The sequence below is a fragment of the Anser brachyrhynchus genome (assembly GCF_964034855.1).
Source record: "Anser brachyrhynchus genome assembly, chromosome: 1".
Taxonomy (NCBI): Eukaryota; Metazoa; Chordata; class Aves; order Anseriformes; family Anatidae; genus Anser; species Anser brachyrhynchus.
In genome coordinates, this window is record NC_137694.1 from 43,979,324 (window position 1) to 44,002,063 (window position 22,740).

At 42.6% G+C, this 22,740-nt stretch overlaps 2 protein-coding genes across 5 annotated transcripts in view; one reads left to right on the plus strand and one right to left on the minus strand.

Moving 5' to 3' along the window:
• Positions 1-1,130: 1,130 nt before the first annotated feature.
• On the plus strand, positions 1,131-4,934 carry LOC308187465 (cytoglobin-1-like; the record flags this gene model as incomplete). The annotated part of the gene is made up of 3 exons (XM_080575455.1): positions 1,131-1,225; positions 3,421-3,652; positions 4,457-4,934. 3 exons carry the CDS (start codon positions 1,131-1,133, stop codon positions 4,583-4,585), a joined length of 456 nt encoding a protein of 151 aa, XP_080431581.1. The 3' UTR covers positions 4,586-4,934.
• A 6,431-nt stretch (positions 4,935-11,365) lies between these two features.
• LOC308200505 (putative RNA-binding protein Luc7-like 2) overlaps positions 11,366-22,740 on the minus strand; it is a 33,664-nt gene continuing 22,289 nt past the window's right edge. For 2 of the 4 annotated variants that reach the window (XM_080606363.1, XM_080606361.1), the window contains 5 exons: positions 21,625-21,801; positions 19,331-19,422; positions 18,446-18,475; positions 17,383-17,577; positions 11,366-12,413 (listed from right to left, as the gene is read on the minus strand). In XM_080606363.1, the coding sequence (XP_080462489.1) occupies positions 12,221-12,413; positions 17,383-17,577; positions 18,446-18,475; positions 19,331-19,422; positions 21,625-21,801 (687 nt within the window). In that variant the 3' untranslated portion in view covers positions 11,366-12,220. The remainder of the gene's footprint in view (positions 12,414-17,382; positions 17,578-18,445; positions 18,476-19,330; positions 19,423-21,624; positions 21,802-22,740) is intronic. The other 2 variants (XM_080606364.1, XM_080606362.1) reach the window with 1 other exon arrangement.

Sequence of the window (22,740 nt, forward strand, 5' to 3'; positions counted from 1 at the left end):
ACCTTGCCGCAGTGTTAAGCACCTGTACTTTCTCTCTCAGCATTTTAAATGCCGCCTCAGCAGAGGTGTCACACACCTCCACCAAGAGGTTCCTGTGCGGTTGCAACCACCCCTTTCCATCTGCCCAGGCGACCGGGCTGGCTTTGCTCACTGTGACACACTTTTCTCCCTCGTGCCCACTCCTTCCCTCCTCCAGACTATCCCAAACAATAGGAGGTTTTGTCTCCGCTCAGCATCCAGCAGCGGCGGTTCCTCAAGCCCCTAAGCCCTACGTTGTGTGTGTGCCCTGGACTTAACCAGCACATTCCTGCCAGAGGTTAAGACTGGGTGCCACGTGGATAATCTGAGCTTTTTTTGCCTCCTGCTCCTCCAAGTGACCATGACAATAACAGGCCCGTGTGCACCGGCTGTTCTCCTGCCCCTTATGTCTTCTATCAGTGGATGCTTTGTCACAACCACCCACACAATGGTATCATTCAGCACTGGCGGTGTCTTCCACCTCCCTGGTCCCTAAGCTGGCAGCAGCCAGAGCATGAGCCCCAACAGACCAGAGGGCTGCGTGGAAAGCAGTGGCCATGGCATGAGAGCGGGGCTGGAGTGAGCTGCCAGAGCTGCAAAAGGGATCTTCGGGGTGCAAGAACAAGAAGGGCTGGAAGCTGGGAAGGCAGGGCACCACGGTGTCCCGAACACAGCAACACTTTCACGAACAAAGCAGGAAATCAGTGCTCAGGCAAGGATGGCAGTTGGGAAAGAGAAGCCAAGTGCTGGCCTTGGCAGGGGGCAGGAGGGAAGGAGAATTTACCTTTTCCTTCCCCATTGAAAATTCCATTTTTTCCCTTCTCTCCTAGACATCAAGCTCTTTGCTCTGGCTCTGGACTCCAGGCCTGAGTGCTAGGCCTCCCTCCTCATGTGGTTGCTTTATTTCCTGATTAAAAGTGATTAGGCAGCCCTAAAGCCTGCAGAAATGTGACCGATGGGGATGGAGACAAAGAGTCCATTCAAGACCTCTTAAATCCCCAGGGCAGTATTTAGAGAGCCCTGAAGAGAGCCCTGGAGCAGAACCACCCCATCGCTGCCTCCCTGTTCTCCCTTCTCCTTCTGTGCCCTTCCTCACCAGCATCTCCTCCACCATGCCCTTCTCTGAAGCGGAGGTGCAGAGTGCCCGTGGTGCCTGGGAGAAGATGTATGTGGATGCCGAGGACAACGGGACAGCAGTGCTGGTCAGGTAAGGAAAGAGCCTACCCCGCTCTACCGCAGAGGGTTCAGCCAGGAACGGCAAGAAGGATGGAGTTGCCACCTAGAAGCACCTCTCGATGCGTTTGACGCAGCCCTCTCCTGAAACATTTTGGTTTGCTGTGTTTTATGCCGCTTCAGGGAGGAAACAGCGCAGAGGAGGGATCCATACAAAGAAAAGCAAAAGGAAAGGGAGGAGGGGGCTGGAAAAGGAGGAAGAGACTGGAATGATTTCTTTACTGCACCCTACCAACCCCCCAGTAAATAGTGATGTATTTAAGATAAAGAAAATAAGGTATGGTATAAAACAGAACAGGAACAAAACATTGGCCCTATTTCCCAATTTCCCTTTACCTCTGAACTACTTGAATGATTTTTTTTTCACATGTATATCCTCAGTATTTCTCTTGTGATTCCCCTTCAGCCTTTCCAGTCTATAACTCGTCTGTTTCACTGTATTTTGTCCCTTCTATGATCGTTCCTCTTTTAGCCCTCACCCTGTTTTCCTCTCATCTTCCATAAGACACACGTTTCTTCTATTCAACTTTCACATACCCTCTCTCAGGTGGGACTTACATCACCTCCATGTGCACTGGTCAGCCCAAATACTCTTTCTGTTTAGCACACCTTTACCATTACCTTTGGTCTACTTGTATATCACACCTTGTGCCTCAACAAATGTTATTCTTTGCTCTTTCCCTCTGTGGTCTACATACCTTGAGGACAGTTAGGGTCAGAAATGCAGTTATTAAATGTTAGCATCCAGTGGTTTGGCTCCTGAGGGTGTTTTACTGTAGAAGGTTTATTGTTAGTCTCCTACAGACCCAGCCCGACCTTTAGAGAATCTCTGGGCCCTGCAGTGCAAGAGAGACATGGACATACTGGGGAGAGCCCAACAGAGGGCTGATGAAGGGACTGGAGCACCTCTCCTGTGAGGAGAGGTTGAGAGCTGGGGCTGTTCAGCCTGCGGAAGAGGAGGCTCAGGGGATTTATCCATGTCTATAGGTACCCGAAGGGAGGGTACAAAGAGCATGGAGCCAGGCTCTTGTCAGTGGCAGGACAAGAGGTACTGGGCATAAAGTGGAACGCAGGAGGTTCCCTCTGAACATCTGGAAGCACTTCTTTACTGTTGGAGTGACTGAGCACTGGCACAGGTTGCCCAGAGAGATTTTGGAATCTCCCCTCTTGGAGATCTTCGTGTCCACCTGGACATGGTCCCGGGCAGCCTGCTCTGGGTGCCCCTGCTGGAGCAGGGGGCTTGGACTAAATAACCTCCAGAGTTCCCTTCCAACTTTAGCCATTCTGTGATTCTGTGAAATGCAATCTGGAATTTGCTATTGCTGTTTTACGCGGATAACTGGTTTATCCAACAAAGTAACCTGTTTTCTTAAGAGCTTGACCGAAGTGGCAGTAATTGAGATATTATAAAAGACAATTCTTTATGAAAGGCATTGAACTGTGTTACGTTTGAATAAATGAAATGAGCAGTACTGAGTACACAAACAATAATCCATCACAGGCAGAGGAAAGCTCTGGGATGGACTCCAGGAAGGGGTTAACTAAGAAAAACAGTGGTTGGGTTTCTCCTTGAAAATACCCATTAAGACCAAACTGGAGACATCTGCTGTCCAGAACATCCTTGTGACTGTCCACCATCACACTTGCCCTGCCTGAATGCGCTCCCACGTCCCTGTGGATTGTATCTCCACCTAACTCCGAAGAGGTGTTTGCTTCAGAAGCGGTGGAGTAAACTCAGGACAGGGCAGGCAGACTACCTCAGGCAGATAGCACAGTTTCAGGTGCCTCCTGGCATTAGGACGGGGAGCCCCAGTTGCACATCCTTGTGAAGAAATAAGCGAAACTCAGGAGCAAAAATAAAGTTGGTCAAACTGCTATGAGTGACCCTCTCAGCAGAGCAGAGGCCAGCAGCAAGGGCAGTGGTTTTAAGAAGCAATGAGCAGAGTTCCCTAGGGAGACACAAGGCGGGGTCAGGCTGCTGTGGGCACAGGGGTCATGCATAGCTGGGAAGGGCAAAGGAGAACAAAGAAGTGCATAGGAAAGAGAAATTTTTTCTGATAAAGGGAAGGAAAAAGGCCAACAAATACATAACACAAGGCCTGGCACATGAATTCGTGTCTGCATTGGTGCCTCAATCTGCAAATTAGGCCCTCTCTCATTTCTCAACAGGATGTTTACCGAGCACCCAGATACCAAGTCCTACTTCACACACTTCAAAGGCATGGACTCTGCCGAAGAGATGAAACAGTCGGATCAGGTCAGGGGCCATGGCAAGAGGGTTTTCACTGCCATCAACGACATGGTGCAACACCTGGACAACACTGAAGCTTTTCTTGGGATACTGAACCCACTCGGCCAGAAACATGCCACCCAGCTCAAGGTTGACCCCAAGAACTTCAGGGTGAGCCAGCATCCATCTTCTCTGGGGGGTGTAGTAGTGATGGAATGATGTCCTCCCCTTGGAGGGGAAGAGCTGAAGAAAACAGGCTTTGTATATGTAAATATATATAGGCCTCAGAGAGTGGAGATAGTGGAAGGTGAGATGGTCAATGTTGGAAGATTGCAGGAACGAGATGTCTGGCATCTGTTGGGAAGAAGGCTGTGCAGCAGTTGATGTACAAGCAGGTCTGCGCTGGTGGGAGCTGCAGAGCTGCCCATGAGTTGTAGCAGGTTTTCTCAGTGCAACAGGATTCCCACACAGTTGTTGTTTAATCACAAGACACAGAAAAGCAGCTTACACTGAACTTCAGTCCATGATGTCTATTTTTTTCTAATATCAGGAACTGAGCTTTTCCAAGACAACTGGAACACCTGTTATTGAGCAACAACAGCAACAGCATTGCCATCACTAAACAAACACACATGATACATAGAGGACCAAATGGCTTTCCCAAGTCCACTTGAAGTCACCAGCAGAGTGCATTTGGCTCTTCTTAAGTCTTCAAGTGACTGTGTGTATCGGTGCGGTCAACATTAAAGAGAGATGGGGTAGTTAAAAATACAACAATGACTGCAATTTGGGGTGAATTCTATGATGCATCTAATTTCCCACAACCTATTTCCAGTTCTGCATGCTACATGCTCCTGAATTGTTTTTGTACCCCCTTTCCATTCTTCAAAAACCACAACTTAAAAATATGTTTGATCGTGCCTCCATTTATTATGGAGGAAATTTCACACTGTTTCTTCCCTTCTCCCTGTTTAGATCATCTGTGACATCATCTTGCAGCTGATGGAGGAGAAATTTGGTGGAGACTGCAAAGCCTCTTTTGAGAAGGTGACCAATGAAATCTGCACTCACCTGAGCAACGTCTACAAAGAAGTGGGTTGGTGAGGAAGTGCAACCTCTAGCCTCTTCAAACTTCTCACTAGCACTGTTTCGCTGCTTTTGGGCCTCCAGCCACAGTTGGAAGAGCGAAAAAGTAAAAAAAGCAAAAAATATATAAGATAGGTGTTAATGTCAATAATTTCTGTAGCACACTGAGTTTCCACAGTTAAATGAAAACCGCAGATACATCAAAGCCAAACAAATCCTGACGTGCCTTGCAGCTGAGGTGCTCCAAGTGGGCTCCTCTGGCTACAGTCCTTGGAGACTACATTTTAAGACCAAGACTTGAAGCTTGCTTTTCCTGGAAGACTTGCTCCTTTCAGCAGCAACAGCCCAGAGAGAGAACCAGCAGCTCTTTACCTTTCCATCCTCAACAATGACGAGCAGGAGACCATTTTGAAGCATTTCCTGGGTCAGGGACTTTGTAGAGGTCATTTTTTAAGAGGCATGGGAGTTTCACATTTGAACTGCAGCAATGGGAGCAGGGGGGAGTGCTCTGTGTTTGGAGAAGACTAACATCTGAAAAAGAGACGGGGAAAGTCCCAACTTGGGCAAGTCAATGGAGTCCCCCAGCTTGGTGAGAGGTGACTCAGAGCAGCTTCCAGTGCGGGTGAGGACATCTCCAGCGCCTGGATTTCCTGCTGCTACTTCCAGAAATTTGCTCTGGCCATGTGCCCAGGAGACAACAATAGCACCCAGCTCACTGTCACCCACACTACCTTTCCTGCTGCAAGGCCTGCGTCTCCCTTCAGCAGTAACCGAGTCCAGAACTGTTTAATTGCTTTTCCTTAGACGGGGTGAAATCATCAGCTGATAAATGCAGATAACCACATTCCGTTTTGCTTAAGTGTAACACAATAAACAAAAAGAAAGCTGGTGAGTCCTCTCCTTTGTGGTGCGGAAAAGGCCCTTGCAATGCACAGGCCTTGCGGGAGCAGTGGCTGGTTACAGTGCACGGATACTGGTGGTACTGGGGGTACCAAAACCAGCTCAAGCCACCACCTAGACACCCATCACACTCGCAGTAAGCAGGCTCCTCGGATGGTGGGAAAGGAAATGAAGTGAAAATGAAAGTGAAACAATGATTCAATGATTTTGTAAATGGTTAAAAACGTAGAATTCCTCTTCATCCAATGCATAGTTTTCCTTTACCCATCCCGTTTGTTTGGCAAAGGATGCTGAAACCCCAAAGTTCAGACCATGAACTCTTGCCAGAGAGGGAGGATAGGGCAGGCTGCTGTATTGGGTGCAATATTCTGCCCTGCTAGGGGAGAACGGGAAGCATATTGCACAGCATCTTCAAAATCTCAAATCCCTTAGAGGCAGCACAAGTAAATTCAACACCCTGAAATGCTTAAAGTGACTCCCCTTTTTATTTATGCGTTGTAATGCACATGAAGATGCCCTGTGCCATGAAATGGATGCCTGGCATGGCAGGCTCCTCCTTGCCATCGGCATCCTGAGCTGACAGGGTCCTGACAGCAGCGGCTGACAGTGGCTGATAAGTGGCTGATAAGGCTCATTTAAAAAAGCTCGGGCTTAAGAAGAGAGAGAAAGGTCTCAGTGAGACAACAAATTTGTGACGTAGCATGGGTTGTATGACAAGTGCCCGTGACAACTTGAATCAGCTAAGTTTGTATCTAAAGCCAGACTAGGGCAAACACATGAAAAATACCACAGAGGGGAAGGGGAGTGAGAGGGAACTAATGGAGGACATTTATCACCTGGGCTAATTAAAATCCAAATGCTTTCCAGTCATGTAGCTGGAGGAATAAAGCATCCCCACAGGTAAAACTTGATCTTGTAGAGATGAGCAAACAATTTTCTGATTTAAAATATAACGTAAACACTGTAGAAAGATGTACTTAAATTCAGTTCATCAGCTTTGATGAGTGAACTCAGACCTTCCAGTGCTTCCCTACAGGTGCTGGGGTGGGGGCAGCTTTGGTAAAATTCAGGGAATAGAAAAGAAATAAAGGAACACAGGCAAATCAGTGACAGAAGTCTGAAAAAATCATCCACTGTAGTGACAAAGCAGGAACTTGCACTCGCCGGGCATCCGTGTGCCCAGCTGCGATGGCACAGCTGGAGGAGGGTGGTGAGGGCACGGCCCTGGCAGGAACATGCCGCAGTGTTTCTGCCCCGTGCTGGGTGCCAGGGAGGTTCTCCTAGAGCAGGAGAGGAGCGGCAGAGCCTCAACTGCCATACCAAAGCACTCCTGGCGTATGCAGTGCAGTGGATTTGAGCCAGTTTGGGGCACGGTTACCCTACTCAGATTGCGTATGGCCAGCATCGAACAAGCCTAGGTCACGTAAGAGCGATTTTTTAAATTTTTTTTTTTCCCAGCACGAGCCAGCAGCATCCCAGACTGAACCACTTGTTTCCTTGGCGGACAGTAGAAATAGCAGCCCTGTTGTTCTGCAATATTTTGTACGCTGACCTCGGAGAGCCCAGACTTCTGGCATCCCTGGCAGCATTTCCCAGGAGGAAGCACTGCTGCGGTGCAGCTCCCCCTGCACAGCCCCCCGGGAGCAGGCGAGCCAGGGGCAGGCTGCTGGTGCTGCTGGTCTCCACGCAGCTCCCTGGTGGAATCCAGCTCTGCGCTGCATTACAGACAGAGGCAGAACTGCAGGACAAGGCCAACGATGGCTGCGAAACGTCAGAGCTGACACCTCGATTATGGTCCCACCATCCATCAAGGCAGCCGCTGCCCTGCCCTGATGGAAGTCAGCAGTTCTTTATCCCGTTGCTCTGCTGCAAACCAGCTTTAGCTTGGGAAGATGGCAGCACTCTGAGGAGTTGCAGCGGTTAGATACAAAGCCCCCAAGCCACGTATCACCGTCTAGTGATGGACACGCAGCCTCTCCGAGCCAGCAACATGAACAATTTTTAGCCTTTGCGCTCCTCACTGCCCATTGCCATCGATACTTCGCTACAGTCAGCATTAGGCAGATGATTTCAGCCTGGGAAGGGGCTGTATGGTGACAGTGACTTCTGCTGTTGGTTGGGCCATTTGCCACCCCTGTGTTGCTGTGGGAATATCCTGCCTGCCTGCCACGCAGGGGGCAGCACTGCCAAGAGCCTGGAAAGCCACCCGGGACGATGGTCACCCCAGTAACAGAAGGAGAAAAGCCAGAGCCAGGAGGGAATTTTGTAATTGCCCTTGTGTGACTGTCCCTTGTGTGCCCACAAAGGGAAAGCAAGGATAAAGAGAAGAGCTGGCGGTAGGAACAAACATTTCTTCCTCTCTTCTCCTGTTTCCGGCTGCTGATACAGCTCCTGCCCAGCAGTTCACTCTTTCCTGGTTCTGCAGGCTGTAGTGAAAGCCAAAGCTCCAGGTCTTAGTGAGAAGAATGAAAGAATCGCACCAGCAGTCACGGCGCAAAAATTTATTGCTAAGAAGCAGGCAGAAAACAAGTGATCAAAGCCAGAAGAAGAGCAAGAACCACGAGACTCATGGAGGGTCATGTTGATGCTTTTTATAAGCCGCTGCATCGAGAATCACAGAATGGCTGAGGTGGGAAGGGACTGCAATCTCTTCTGCTTGCTGAACAAAGGGCAGCTATCCTGATGAAAGTGGCACGCAAAATGTGGGATGAAAGGCAAAACTGAAGGGTTGTCAGCGCTGCAGGTGCGCACAGGGCCATCACCTCTGGCACGTACGTAGCTCATTTTGCAGTTACGCTTTGTTTAATGCTGACCGCGACTGCATTCATCGTCACTCCCAGCTATGCAGGCAGCACACACCAAGTCATTTTCTGCACCACGGAAGAGCCTCATTGCAATTCTTAGTTTTCGCCATAGCTAAAATCTGGCCGTAGCCACGCAGGGTACGTACCCACCCTTAGCTGCCTCGCATTGGCCCCAGGTGCCTCAAAATATGTTGCAACCATTCTCCCCTCGGCTAAACACCTAATCCCATCCCCAGGGCTGTTTAAGGCTATCACATACACATTCGCACAGGCTTTGGGGGGTCGGTACACGCATTCTGTCTCGTTACCCCTGGGGCAGAACAGAAGGAGCAGAACTGGTGCGAAACAGATTGGACAGACAGGATCCAGGGCTATGGTTTGTGCTGTAGCAACAGGAGGGTAAATCCCAGATCCGTGACAAGGCAAGAGGACAGACAGGAAGGGTGCCCTCTGCCAGCTCCACGGGTGAGTCCGCTGCTGGGCCACGTCAGGCGGCTGCGCCAGGCCAAGCCCCTTTTGCTCAGAGATGTCAGCGCCCCGCCACGCAGCCCCCTCTGCTCCAGCAGGAAAAGCACCTCAGGCATGCTCAGGAGACCTGGTTTCTGGTAAGGCGCCACGTACCATCTTACGTACCATGTTACTTTTCATTCCCTTGACTAATCCAGTGTGAGAGCTCTCTGAGACACATCTAATGCTTGCAGGGTCACATTATTTCAAACGCTTTAAATAAGTGGAATACACTACCAGTTTTTGCTTTATTTGTACACCTGCAGTCTGGTAAAAAAATTGCCATGAAGCTTTAACTGTGTCAGTCAGCAAAATCTCAAATAATGCTCTGCTCGAGCATCCTCAGGTTCACTCAGGAGCTCCCAGGCTGCAGTAAGCTTCCTTGCTCGATAGGAAAGGTGCTTTCCTCAGAAGGATGGCCTCAAGCACACCCAGCTCTCAGGGCCTCTCAGAAAGCCGCATACCTTTGAGATCTCTCTGCGAAGAGCTCATGTTGTGTGCTGCCAGCAACACATCGCTGCACAGCACCACAGCCCCAGATTTCCTGCAGGTCTCTCACCCTGCCTCTGGCTCTTGGTGAATAGAAACGGACTCAACCCACGCTGCCTACATAAAGGGGCAGGTTGGAGTTGTATCTAGCACAAGTTCTGCCCTTAGGTGTGACAGCACCATGCTATCACACTGGGTGCTCCACATCATCACAAATGGTGACATCTGCTGGCAACGCGATGTGCAAGCAGAAAGTGCAAACACCCAGGCTCCATCTTCTAAGAATCAACAGCCAAGCAAGAACCTGAAGGGAGAAAAACCGGGCAAATAGGCTTGGGGGTTAAGTATGGGAAGCTGTAGTTAGTATGGACTAAGTGTGACATGAAGTTAGTACGCCCCTATCCATAGGACATACTTGAGTAGGGTTCCTGGGTTGAGTGGTTTCTCTCTTCCATGATCTGGCCATTGTATTTCTGACCTAGTTCTAGACCAGAAGATAAGACTTAGCAGTTGCTGAACCATTTAATGGAGACTGGGAAGTTGAAGACCATGTCACCCTCATGGAAATTAATGTAGCTTGTTTCTCATGGACGAGTGTAAGACCATTACTTACACGTGCAGTTAAAGCAGTCTTGCTTACTGATAGATTTTCCAGCTCTCTTGCTTCAGAAGAAAGGGCATTATCAGTCACCTTAATTTGGTTCTATTCCTAACTGTACTCCAGTCCTTGTTTCAGGCACGAGGCAATATTTCCACGTGTAATTTGGAACAAGCAGTAAGACTTACCTTCTCTCTGCTTAGTATTTGTGCAGCCCTTGGATACTGTGAAGCACACCACCCCAGGAAAACCTATACGGAAATGCCTAATTCTAAATATATTCACCTTTTTAATTACAAAAGGGTTAAGAGGAATTTGTAAAATCAATGGCATGTTATCCAGAACTTGCTAGTAGTAAAGAGTCTAAGCCGTATTTTGTCATAGTGTATATATATATTTTTTTGCTTTTTAAACACAGCATTCTCTAGTCACTGAATGCATGGGGAGACAGGTACTCAGTACTTCTGGAATGTTTTTATTCCAGGAACTAGCAATCCACTCATCTGCAATCCTGCTATAGCAGATGCATTTAGAAATGACTATTCACCTTTTGTCACACTAACAGCTAGAACTCCATTAACAACAGTGTGACAATAGATTTTAGCAAGCACTTGCAGTGTGCTCATACCACAGGGACAAAAACCAGTACCTTACACTTGTCATGCAGTCGGGCCTCAGAGGAAGTCACAAGACATTCCCAGGAAGGAAACCCACATTCAGATTTGAAGTGGGTGAATAAAAACGTGCCAAGTAGGTAGCCATCATTATTACAGTATTCCTACAGAAGCTTACACAGATGTGAATTTGAAGTGGAGAATATAAACCATGTTGGATATAAGTCCTTGCAGAGATGTAAAGGTCCTGTTCTGGCTTTCAAAGCCAAATGAAATACTGCTCTCAATTATCTACTGTGGAAATTATCACCCACATGTTCTGACTATAATGAAAACCAAATGCTACAAAAAAGACATTGTAGAATAAACACACACTGAGCTCACAGCTGTATTATATATCCATGATTAACTGGCCTACAGAGGCCCTTGGATTAGGACAGGTAGAGGAGATATTTTCAGAACCTGCTGAAAATGCCAATAATCGTTGCAAACATTGCTCTTAATGTTATATATCTGACTGGTGCCATCTCAGGAAGTTACCAAGTTCTTCTGCGTGATGGTAGGACATGCCTGAATTATTTATACATCCCAAAGCCCTTTCAGTCCAACAGAACCCACTGCAAGCCCTTTACGTAAAGGCAGCTTGCACCTAAACTAAGTAATGCTTTTTCAAACTGAAGTCATTAAGGAGTTAGGGGTTGTGCCATGATCATTATAATTCCACATTTTTGCCCCTACAGATCTTAGAATGGTCAGAATCACAGAGACTGCTTCTCCTAGAGCATGTTGGAAACTCTAATAACCGTATGTTAGGTTTTAAGCGACTGAACTGCTAAGTAATCACCTAAGAGACCAGTATATTCTCGTTAAGTTATCGACAATGTGGTTTTCCTTTTTATTTTTTTTTATTTTTGTTCTTAAGTTTTTGTTTGTTGCTGCTGTTTGCTTTGTTTCTTTTAATACAATTAAGGATGTGCCATTTACACCCCACAAGAAAAAGCAGAGAGTCCTTATGGAAAAAAAACAAATATATTGAACACATACCAATCAAGTGGTACAGATACGGGACTGGCTTTGATTTCAAAAGTAGAAATAAAAAAAAGATGTAATGCAACAGCTGTTCAATTTCCAAGTCTAAATAGGCACTGTAAAAAGACATTTCAGCTTTCTCCAGCACATATTCCTGTCTAAATGCTCCCACTGTAATCAACTCCTAGGTTCCCAAACAACAACAAAAAAAATCACTGGGAACATAACCTTAGAATAAAAGTTAATATCCATCCACCCACCCTCTTACAAAAAAGCAAACAAAAAAAAATTCCCCCAAAGTACAACCTTTCAATGCTGCTGTTTTGACTGGAGCAGAATTGGAGAATTTATAAAGGTTCAAAAGCACCCAAGGCAAGTAGTACAATATAATTTGTTCACTAACTTGTATTGGAAAGGAGATTAAAAACATTAAGATCTGCATCTTGGTACATAAAACTGTTGTCCTGAATAAAGAGAAATCTTTCAGGAAAGTTTTACAACTTGGTGGAAGTCCAGGACCCAGCTTTAGGCATCATTAATCAATGGGGTTTAATTCTGACTTAGTTATAACCACTTTTATATACTGTACATCTACCCTATAGTTGGATCAGTGTCTCAAACTGCTCACTGGTGTCCCTTTGAACAACTGTAAACTAAACCATAGTATGCAACTCCATAGGAAGCTAGAGATCAGGTGAATATACACAGCCAGTTATATCTCCCCTGCTTCACGCTCTTCTGAGCTCCTTGGGTCTTCTGATCGGCCATTAGCACTTTCGTAAGAACGTTTCTTGTCTTTGAAATCTCGCGGTGACCTCTCTCTTGAGCTTCTATCTTTATCACGTGATGTTCTATCACGATCTCTTGAACGTTCTTTGTCTCTCGAAGATCTTTCTTTTGAGGATCTGAAAAGTGCAGTAAGTTTGAGAATTTTCATTAGTCACGAATTCATAGCGGTCAAACAGCATTCTGATTTTATATTTTTCTCCTTATTCCAACACAACATTAGATTTATGTCATATATGAGAAAACATCAGAAGTCATTCTACTTCTCTTCCTTCCCTACTTTCAATTGCAAAACACAAATATTGTAGGGACAAAATTTAATCTACTTTTATTACAGAGTCCAGATTAAGGTCAATATGCTTCATTTAATCTCTTACTTTCAATTCCCATCCTCAACCTTGCAGTATCAGAAGTTCCACCAGAATTTCTCATATGCAGTTTTTAACTTGAGAAAAATTGACTAGCATCTCTCACGCATCAAAGTTACAATTTTTTTTAAAGTGTACTTAAAAATGGGAATTTGATCAAAAGAAAGGGGGAATTAACTTGCAGAGATTCTTGAAGGAGGTTATTACATGACCAAAAGCACATCTAGAACCTACACTCCACTTAGTTTTTGTAAGAAGAATCATCCCTTGAAGATTTTAGAAGGTCGGTGTGGTGTTCTTTATAGATACGTTATTGTGATGACAGGCATTTCCAAAACCGTTACAAAGAAGCCTGAAAGAGCTGTTCCATTAAACATTCTACATGGGTTTAAATTAAATGAGCTGCCCGCACCGAAAAAAGTTTAAATTAAATAAGCTGCCTGCACCTAAGCTTGTCATTGAAAAAATATTACATTTTCATTTTAAGATGTCCTGCAATCATAAAAAAAAAAAAATCAAATTCATACTTTCACAGAAAAATCTTAATAGCATCCTAGCATAAAGCTAGTTACTAATTTCTTAGACAAAATATCTGCTGTATTGGACAGTAGACTGTACTCTTTCCACCTGGAGTAAGTTACTGTCATTACCTCAAAGCTTCAAACCAGAAGTCTCCAAAATGCTTCTTCAATAAGTGTCCCTTTATAAGCTTACAAAGAAGCGACCTCTCATAGTTTCCCAGATAAACAGATTACTTCTCCTGCAGCGTGGTGTTTCACAAGATTTAGCATTTGCAAGTGCTGAAATACAGACAGTAATTCCATACCACACACTACATGCCAATTAATAAGTTAATACTAGAGTTAATATAGCTGCTTCCTAAGTATTTTGAACTACATGTCTACTGCAGAAGTAACAATGCTCCCAAATCAGCTGACTCAGACTAATTTTAGTAATTAATCCTAGAATAGGCAGACAGACAGGATACAAAGCCATCAACAGCTTTGGCTTTTCATTCAATACGTTTTTGGAGAATATGAGATGCATTTGTCCAGCTGTCCCACTGCTCCATACAGGTGAGGCTCTAATCAGGTGACAAGAAGGAAGTCCGGCTTTAATGGATGTTTGCACAACAATGTGAGAGTTTATATAATCCCTTTAGCAAACAATATTACTACAAGGAGACTCAAAACTAAAATACCATTCCTACCTTTCCCAAGGACAAGGTATAGATAGCCTTTAGAATCAGAGCCTCTATTAGATTTACATTTTCTGTAATGCTCAGTAAGGATTATCTCCAAACAACGAAGTAGATGCTTCATCAGAAATCCTGCATTTGCAAGATATGTGGGGCAGCATCTGTACTGTCACGTTGAACAATTATGAATCACATTATAACATGCGATACTGGTTCCAGGACAGCATTTGTGGATGCTTGCATTGGATCTGAGGACAAAAAATGTAAGTGACCTTGGACAAAAATCCTAAGTAGCCTTGTCAGTTTAGTGTGAGATCTAGGAAAGCAGGGTATAATGTAGCCAGTTTCAATTCTTCCAACAGGTAAGAGACTAAAAGCATAGGTCTGCGATATGTCATCAACCCCAGGCACTCTTCTCAAAAGAAAGAAAATGAGAAAACTTCACTACCACTGCAGTGAATAAGAATAGGGCTAGAACATTCATTCTGTTGTCCGCCAGAACCTGAAGAATATTTTAAAAAACATGTTTGTCTAAATGCTGAGAGTATTTATCTCACCCAGCTTTAAATCTCTGCAGTATAGACATCTAAGATAACCAGATTCCTTTAACATTAAGCAAAGGAATGAGACAAATCATGCCCTAGAAGCTTCTACTTTAAAACAGACGCAGAAATATGTCAGATGAGTCTGTAAACGGGACTCTTGAGATTTAACATGTGACCTAGTCATCTAAAAACAGGTGACGTGAAATCCTATCTTATGGTTTTGGATACTCTTTGTCCATACAGTATCTACATACGTCATTAGCCTTTGATATATAAATTCTTACAAGTGGGCTCAAGCACACAGACACAAGCATCTAAATGGCTTTCAGAACACGAGTCAGCAGCCTGCAAGAACTTTAATGATGCTATTGGGTATTTTACTCTAACCAAGCCCCAAAAAATCACACTGAGGGCTTTAGGTTAGCACAAAACCTTGTGACTCTTCCCATAGAGAAGCCACAACTCCACAGTTCTCTCAGTGGCCTTAGAGTTAACGGCAGCACGTGCTGCCACTGCTGCAGCTTTCAGCAGTCCTTCTACTGCTTCTGATGTCACTCTGCTGTTCGGTGATCTGGCAAAAGCACCACAGTCTCCAGATCCTACTTTATTTGGTTATGTCACTCAAAAAAAAAAAGGAGGACTCCTTCCTGAAGTATGCAACTTGCTGGAGTGTGTCTTTTCTCTTCCAAACTATACTTGGCCACAATCCCTTGGACAACTGAATCTTTTGAGATTAAGGAAGACAGGTTTGAATAAAGGTATTTTATATCTGCATTTTAAGAAAATACTCAAAAAATATTTAAAAAATAGGATTTGGCAATTTGTACTTTCTTGGATTAGAAAAAGAGTTCTTAAGAAACAAGGAGTGTGATATGTTTGAGCCTACAAGTTCAGGTTTATTTTGGATTCTGGCATCAACAGCGGTATTGTATTTGATAGGAAGACTTTTCCTCACATTCATGTAAAAAGCAGATCTAACGGCTAGAAGGGCACCTATAAAAGGAGGCATCGAGGCTGGCTGCAAGGTCAATCATTATCCTGGCTCCAGTGAAGCAAGACCGTAGCTGTAAGGACACATTAGCCTCTTGAAAGCACAATTTACATAATTTAAATATAACAAGTATTGTTTGACATTAAAGAATTAAGACATATGAGCTACTAATGATGGCATACACCTTCCTCAACTTAACAGTAGTCAAAGACTCTTATCTGTGCTAAGGATTGTTCTAACACAGGTCTCTCTCAGGTTGGGAAATGGCATCAGAAGAAGTATTTCCAGTACTGAATTTCGTAAGGTTGAAATCTTGTGCCCTGAAGTCTGGTATTTTTACTCATTCACAAACAAAGCTTGAAGGGCTTATCCTTTAATACTATCTTGTAAAAGGACACCGATTTCATCTTCAAAGTACCTTGTCCTTTTTCAGGTAATCTTTGGCAGCTGATAGGTTTAGCGTTATATGGATAGCACCAATAGTCAAATGTTTTCATGCCATTTCCTTATTCTTACAGATTTCTCCGCCAACATACAAAAATAATGCATCATTTGTCTTGTGCTTATCAAATTGGAGAGTTTGAACAACTATGATGAGAATGACAGAACAATCCACCAGTATAATTTTCTCTAAGTGCTGAAATTCAGTCTTGCAAGGCTGGACTTTGATGTCAAAGTATTAAAGGCAATTTGAGCATATACTTTATGCAGTGGTTTATCCAAGTGAACAAATGTGTTGATACAAATTAAAGTGTCTGTTTTAAGACTGAAAAACTACAAGTTTGAAGCGAAGATTTGCTAATCTGCCATTGTGACCACCTTGAAATGGCAGTCTTGAAGATAATCATGATGACAGGCTAAAACGAAGGCGGAAATTGCTGAGTGTGAAATGTTGACTTTAGGACACTGAAGAACATCCTGAAGAATTTTAAATACCACTGATTATATCAACTAGAGTGCTGAACATTTATGTTTTATTCATATGCCACAAAAAGAAGGAAACAAAAGGCTTGGACCAACTCTGTCTTCTATGCTCTCTTAACAGAACACAGTGGGACTAGAGTCACCTAATCCAGAAAGAAGAAAACTCACCTTTAGGGCGGAGAGCACACTTGAATAAATTCAACAAATACTTCTCCATCCTTGGAGGTAAAACTACTAAATCATTTGAATTCTAAAACCTGCTTGTATGGACATTTCAAACTAGATCTCTTCTTTTCTATTAAGCCAACAATCTGTCAGGGTTTTAAGACTAGGCACTCTGTCTACTACACTGCACTCAAATCTCTGTCTCAGTGGCTGACCTTTACAAGAATGGAATCCTGGTTATGAGCAGGCCTCCCTACCAGAAGCCTTGTTTTGCAATTCTAACACTCTAAATTATGCTTACCTCACTCATCTAAAATAAGCCAGCAACCCTCGGGAGAAGACAGCAATCAAGTCACTCAAAAGCAGCTGCCCCGGACTGCTCTTTGCAGTAATTCTTTCAACAAGGGATCAAGCCACTTTCCTCGCAAAGCAGTATCTTCATATTTGATACAACAACTTTATTTAATGGCACGTATAAACTTGTCTTTATCTAGCGCAGTACACAACAGATGGGTTCCACCACTGGGAATAAGAGCCCAAAGGGAAAACTAAATGTATAACAGTTAGAACTGCTTATATCCCTAAGTTCAAATGGAGATCAATTATTTCACTTTACTACCAGCTTTCCTGCAGTGTAGATTTATTAGCTTGACAGCAATACCCTGGATCACTCCTTCACAACAGAAGTAATACACAGACCTATTACTTTTATTTTTAAACAAAAAAAAAATCACTACTATATATTAAATCATAAATATACAAAGGGTATAACCAAAATCTGAGACAGCCTCAAAATAAGTATAAATTATTAAGTATTTAATGTAAACTTCATTTAGCGCAAAAAAAAATCTGACCATGCATGTAGGAAAAGCCATTTGTTTCCAGACCAGTATTTACCTCTTTTTGGAGCTGCGTTCTCGGCTTCTCTCCCTGGAACTATGCCTGCTTCTATGATGGCTGCGACTCCGGCTGCGGCTGTTAGAGCGAGACCTGTGGCGATGGCGTTTCTCACGGGACTTGGAGCGAGTTCTCCTCTTTCGTTCCCGGGAGGCTGAGCGAGACCGATGTCTGCGGCGATCTCGGGACCTAGATCTAAAACAGAAAGGAATTAAGACACTGCATTCACCTAGCTACTCTATCAGTGTACTTTGAATATTACACACTCGATGCACAAGCAAATTTGTACAGAGAATAACCTGCAGTGTTCAGACCTACTGCATTGCCCTATCACAGGCAAACAAAGAGGGGAGAACAACATTTGACGTGTTACAAACTTTTTTTTTTTTTTTAAACTAAGTCAGACAATTTTACAGTTGATTTATGATTATACTTATGGTTACAGCATAGTCAAGTCAAGCTTCAGAAAGGAAAAATATTTGTTTTGTTTTAAAATCTTGCTTTTATCAGGGCAATTTTGTGATGCAGTGACAGGGATCATCTGGCAGAAGCTGTGTAATTATGATGTTCCCAGAACTTAGAACTATACCCTTTCCCCATAGCTACTGCAATAAAAATAGCCTGGAAGGTACTAAACACCATATAAATTCTTGATTTTCTTTCTTTTTTAAATCACCTTGCAGTAATATCTCACTGGTGACTTTCAACTGTAGGGTAAGAAGAAAACTGGCAATATAAATAGGAGTTAACGTAGCACTTTGTGCTTTAAGAACACAGGTTTTCACCAAAAGGTATTGAACACAAGCATCTGTTTTGAATAAAGTAATTCTCTGCGTTCCAAATGTTATCAGGGACAAAACGTTGCATTGTAGTAGCCACAAAATAGACAAACAGCTCAACAGGAAATGCTAAATGCTGTATAAGCACACAGAGATGACTATGTAACAGGATGCTTTTTCTGTGAAGAACATCTCAAATTAATAAGGCTAGACAAATTTATAACGTTCCAGCTTGTGAAAGGCTGGCATCACTGGTGGTATTTCTCGTTTGCAGATTTGTATACCTTTTGGTATGTTTGCTGTGGGATCTTGACCTGAAACAAATGGAAAATGGTGAATCAATTTTTCTTACAGAGTCTCGTTACCAAATATAAAGTACAGTTTAGTAATAAGTCAGACTAGTTGAGCCTTTACTGTATTCTCATTTTACTAACAAAAAATTTAAAGGCCTTTTATTTCAAGTTAACATCTTTGCAACACATTTATCAGGAAATAGATCCCCCAACAACTCTGTTTTGTGCTTTTGTGTGTGCGCGCGCGCGCATGTGTGTGTGTCTGGGAGGGATTAAGGGTAGGATATCTACTCCACTTTTTAATTCACACCCCTTCAATAAGAAAAGCTTACTGTTAAATAGAGCCAGTACTCCCTTATTTCTTGTAAGACACACTATCAGACTGCAATAGATTTCAAAATATTCATTATTAGCTTCTGAAGACAGTATATCAAGAGAACTGCAGTTCAGATCCCATTCAACCCTACCCTCACAAAGCCTTGAAACAACAGTATTTCATAAAAAACAGCAAATTACTTTGCTTAAGTCAATACTATTCAACTATTCCCAATAAGGAAAAATGTTAACACCTGTCAGATGTCAAAACAAGGTACATACCTGAGAAACATATCACATGTAAAAGGCATTTGTTCGAGTTTTGTTCAAGTGTGTAGAGACACTAGTATTTGTAGTTTTTAAAGAAAAGACTTTATATAAAAATAATTTAGGTTTTAAGTGAATTCAATGCTTAACTCTTTCAATACTTTTAAGTTTCCAAGGAACGGAAACTCATGATTCTGCAGATTTATGAAAAACAAACGTTCATGAAGTATACTGCAGTTTTTCTATTAAACTTATATAGGACATTATGTAAATGCAATTAAAGTAGATCCCTACCTTCTCAGTTTCTCCCTTTCTTCTCTTTCCCTCTCCTCTCTGCGTTTCAGGCGCTCCTGGTTTCGTTTTTCCTGTTTATCAGCCACAATCCTCTAAAAGAAAAGGAATGTATTCATTGAAGTTACACTTCAAAATTTCTCAAATGAAGGTGTAAAAGCTATAAAAATAATCTAGACAGTTAATATTCAGTTCTTTCCCTTGTGTATATTTCTCCCTCTCTCTTCCTCAGTATATATATGTATTTTTTCAAGAAACACAAGTTATTGCAGAAGAGCTGCAGCAAATACGTGGGTGTTACACCAAGACCTGAAAGATGTAAACTTACATTAAGTTTTTTCATGAAGGGGAATTCAGAGCAGTAAGTCATGTCTTAATGTGAAAGCTTCCATGCCAAACCTATCATATTTTGGCTACTGGGGAAAGGTAGAAGGGAATTAGAACAGGGATAGTTAGGAATTTCATTAACTCCCTCAGCTATCCTTTGAAATAAAGAAACTCTTAGTCTTAATGGACTTGGTTGGGCTGATACCTAGTTTTGAGGCTACTTGTTTCTGTGTTGTGAACAGTACACATAGAATTAGAAAGGATGCTTCAGCTGACAGCCCCCAGGTTGAACTCACTACTACTGGGGACAAGGCACGCTCAGTAGAGGGCCCTCAGATATGGAACTCACAACTGGAGATCTGGCCAAACCCAAGTCTCGCCACCTTCTGGACATGATGAAAGAAATTCAACTCTTTGTAAAGACCTTCTTCTGAGATGTGGAATTGCCCCAGCAGCATCTTGATTAGATCTCTGAGGAGAGCTCTGAGGAAGGAGGGGATAATTATTGTTTTCTTTTTTGTTAGGAGAAGTACTTCAAAAGATTATTTTATTGATGCTTTGGGAATGTGACAATTATCCATGCATATTTTTTCCAAAGGTTGTAAATAATCAGTTAATTAGCCCCTTTACGTCAAATTATCTCTCTACTTCCTTGCACAATATCAGTAGTTTAACTACAAGCAAGGTTTCTTCAAGTGAACCTGCATAATTTCACGTAGGTATGAGAGGAAACACACATCATCTCCTCTAGGTATCTAAGGCTTGAATTACAACAACTGTATTTAGGAGCCTAAATTGCCAATATAGTTAATAGAAAGAGTTGAGCTTTCCGAAGGGTAAGTCACAGTATCCATGCAAGACAGCTGGAATATTATGAAAACCAAGCCAATTCACTCAAATTCAGCAGCAATATTCCTTGCTTTAGGGCTTCAATCCATTTAGCGATTCTCTTTAGTGATTTCTATAGCAACATGCTTAATTGAGCCTTAAAGTTCAGAATCTGCATATTAAGATCATAAATGGCATAAGCGTCCAAATCCATCCTCTTGGATACCGAAAGTCTGGAATATAATTCCAGTAAGTCTTTCTTCAAGCATGTGATTTCTGGTCAAGGTAGCGTTGTTTAAGAAAATATTCCAACTGGATTCAAAACTTCAAGCTATGGAGAACATGCAACCTCCCTGTAACAATTATTTTAATAGTTAGCCTCACTTCAAGATACACACCCTTTTCTATTTTGACTTTGGATAGCTACAGCCTTAAGTTGTTGGAACTCATTTCACCTATTGTTAGTCAAGCTTAAAAGCTGTGATAACCACTTAAAAAAAAAAACATTGTTGGTGCCTATGAAATAATATGTCTGGATAAAATAAACAGGTTTCTGTAGTCTTTCACCATACAGCAGGCTGTTGAAGCTCCAAACATTTCTGTAGATCTTTTTGAAATCCTCTGCTATGAATTACTGTCCTCTTATGTACGTGCTCTTTACTGGTACCAAAACTGAGCACAGCATATCAACAACAGCCCTATTAACATTTTATCCCTAATTAAGGGATAAAATATCACCCCCTTAGGGTCACATGTTCATGTGTTTTCAAGAGTCTCATTACTTTCATCCAATAAACTGGCGTAAGGTAAAGTTCATCTGTCTATCTCCCAAGTTTTCCAAGACACAGACACTTCCAACAACACTAATTCAGAATGCAGTTCTCCATTTGACAAGTGGAATTGCACTCTTTGTTCCCAAGACGCATTACTATGAACAGGTGTTTTAACACAACTAGTCCAAGTGAGGCCATCTTATCAAATTATCTAGGTAATTGGTATTAGATTAACATGTTCAGTGTTTATAGACTAATGAAATATCTCAAAAGGTAACATGAAAAAAAATCACACAGCCAGAGATTCCATTAAGACTACCTTATTAAGTAGGAGAACAGGCACACACACGAAATAGAGGAATGATTTACCCTGAGTTCCTCAAGCTTCTCTCTTATTTCAATAAATCCTAAATGTAGTTTTCCTCCAAAGTGATCAGCAAGACGTCGGTCATTGTCATGAAGACCAAGGTAGGCCGAACACACTTCACAAACCCGTAGCTTCTGCTGCTGAAAGCTAGAGGCAGGCATAGAATTTCTGTATACCTCCTAGAAAAAGCAAACTTGTTAGTCTTACTTCTCAATGCACACAAATACAAAAATGATTTTTTTTTACCAAGAGTATATTATTTTTATGACAGAATTCAAAACAAATTAGCACACCCTTTAGTTAAGTCACACCATTCATAAATTAACTGTCTCATTAAGATGAAGTGCAGGTTCCTCATTTTGAAGATTGGATATAGTAAGAACAGGACATTACCAAATGGTTTTGCAAATTAAACAAAGTGGAACAATTATTATCTTTATTTCAGATTATACTGCTTAGAACAATGAGTAACTTTCACAGACAATATACTGAATACGTTAACACAAAAATTACTATATGTTAACATATTATGAAAATATTGTATGTTTTCTTTGTGAACGCAGTTTAAAACAAGAGAAATCTATCTGCATTTTAGATGCTAATTAAACATCAAGTTATCTAAGCAAAATTTACCTACACTCAGATGACAGACAAGCAAAACTGCCAGCTACCCCTCTGGTACCATTAAAGCAACCGCAGATGTTTGTTTCTATGAATTTAAGTATCTTGGTGAAATATGATATAGAAAAAGCTCTTGACAAGATTTGCCATCCGAACATTACTACAAAGACTACTCTGACGTGCCTGATACACAAGCCATTGACTGTCTTTCAATGAAAACAAGCTTAGCAGGGTCTGAAATGGCTCCCCTTACTGAAGCTTTCCAATATGAGCCACACACCAGCACACCCCAATGTACAGTGGGGTTACCACAGCAAGAGTCGCAAGACCCAGTGAGATGAGCAAGTCCAACACACACAGACATGACTGTCATGTCCACAGATGTTACCAGCCAGTACAGCTAAACTAAGGTAAACACACCATCAGTGGAAATTAGTATAATTTAATAGTAAAGGAGTGTATTTGAAGGCAGAAACTTTTCCCAAACAGGATGCCAC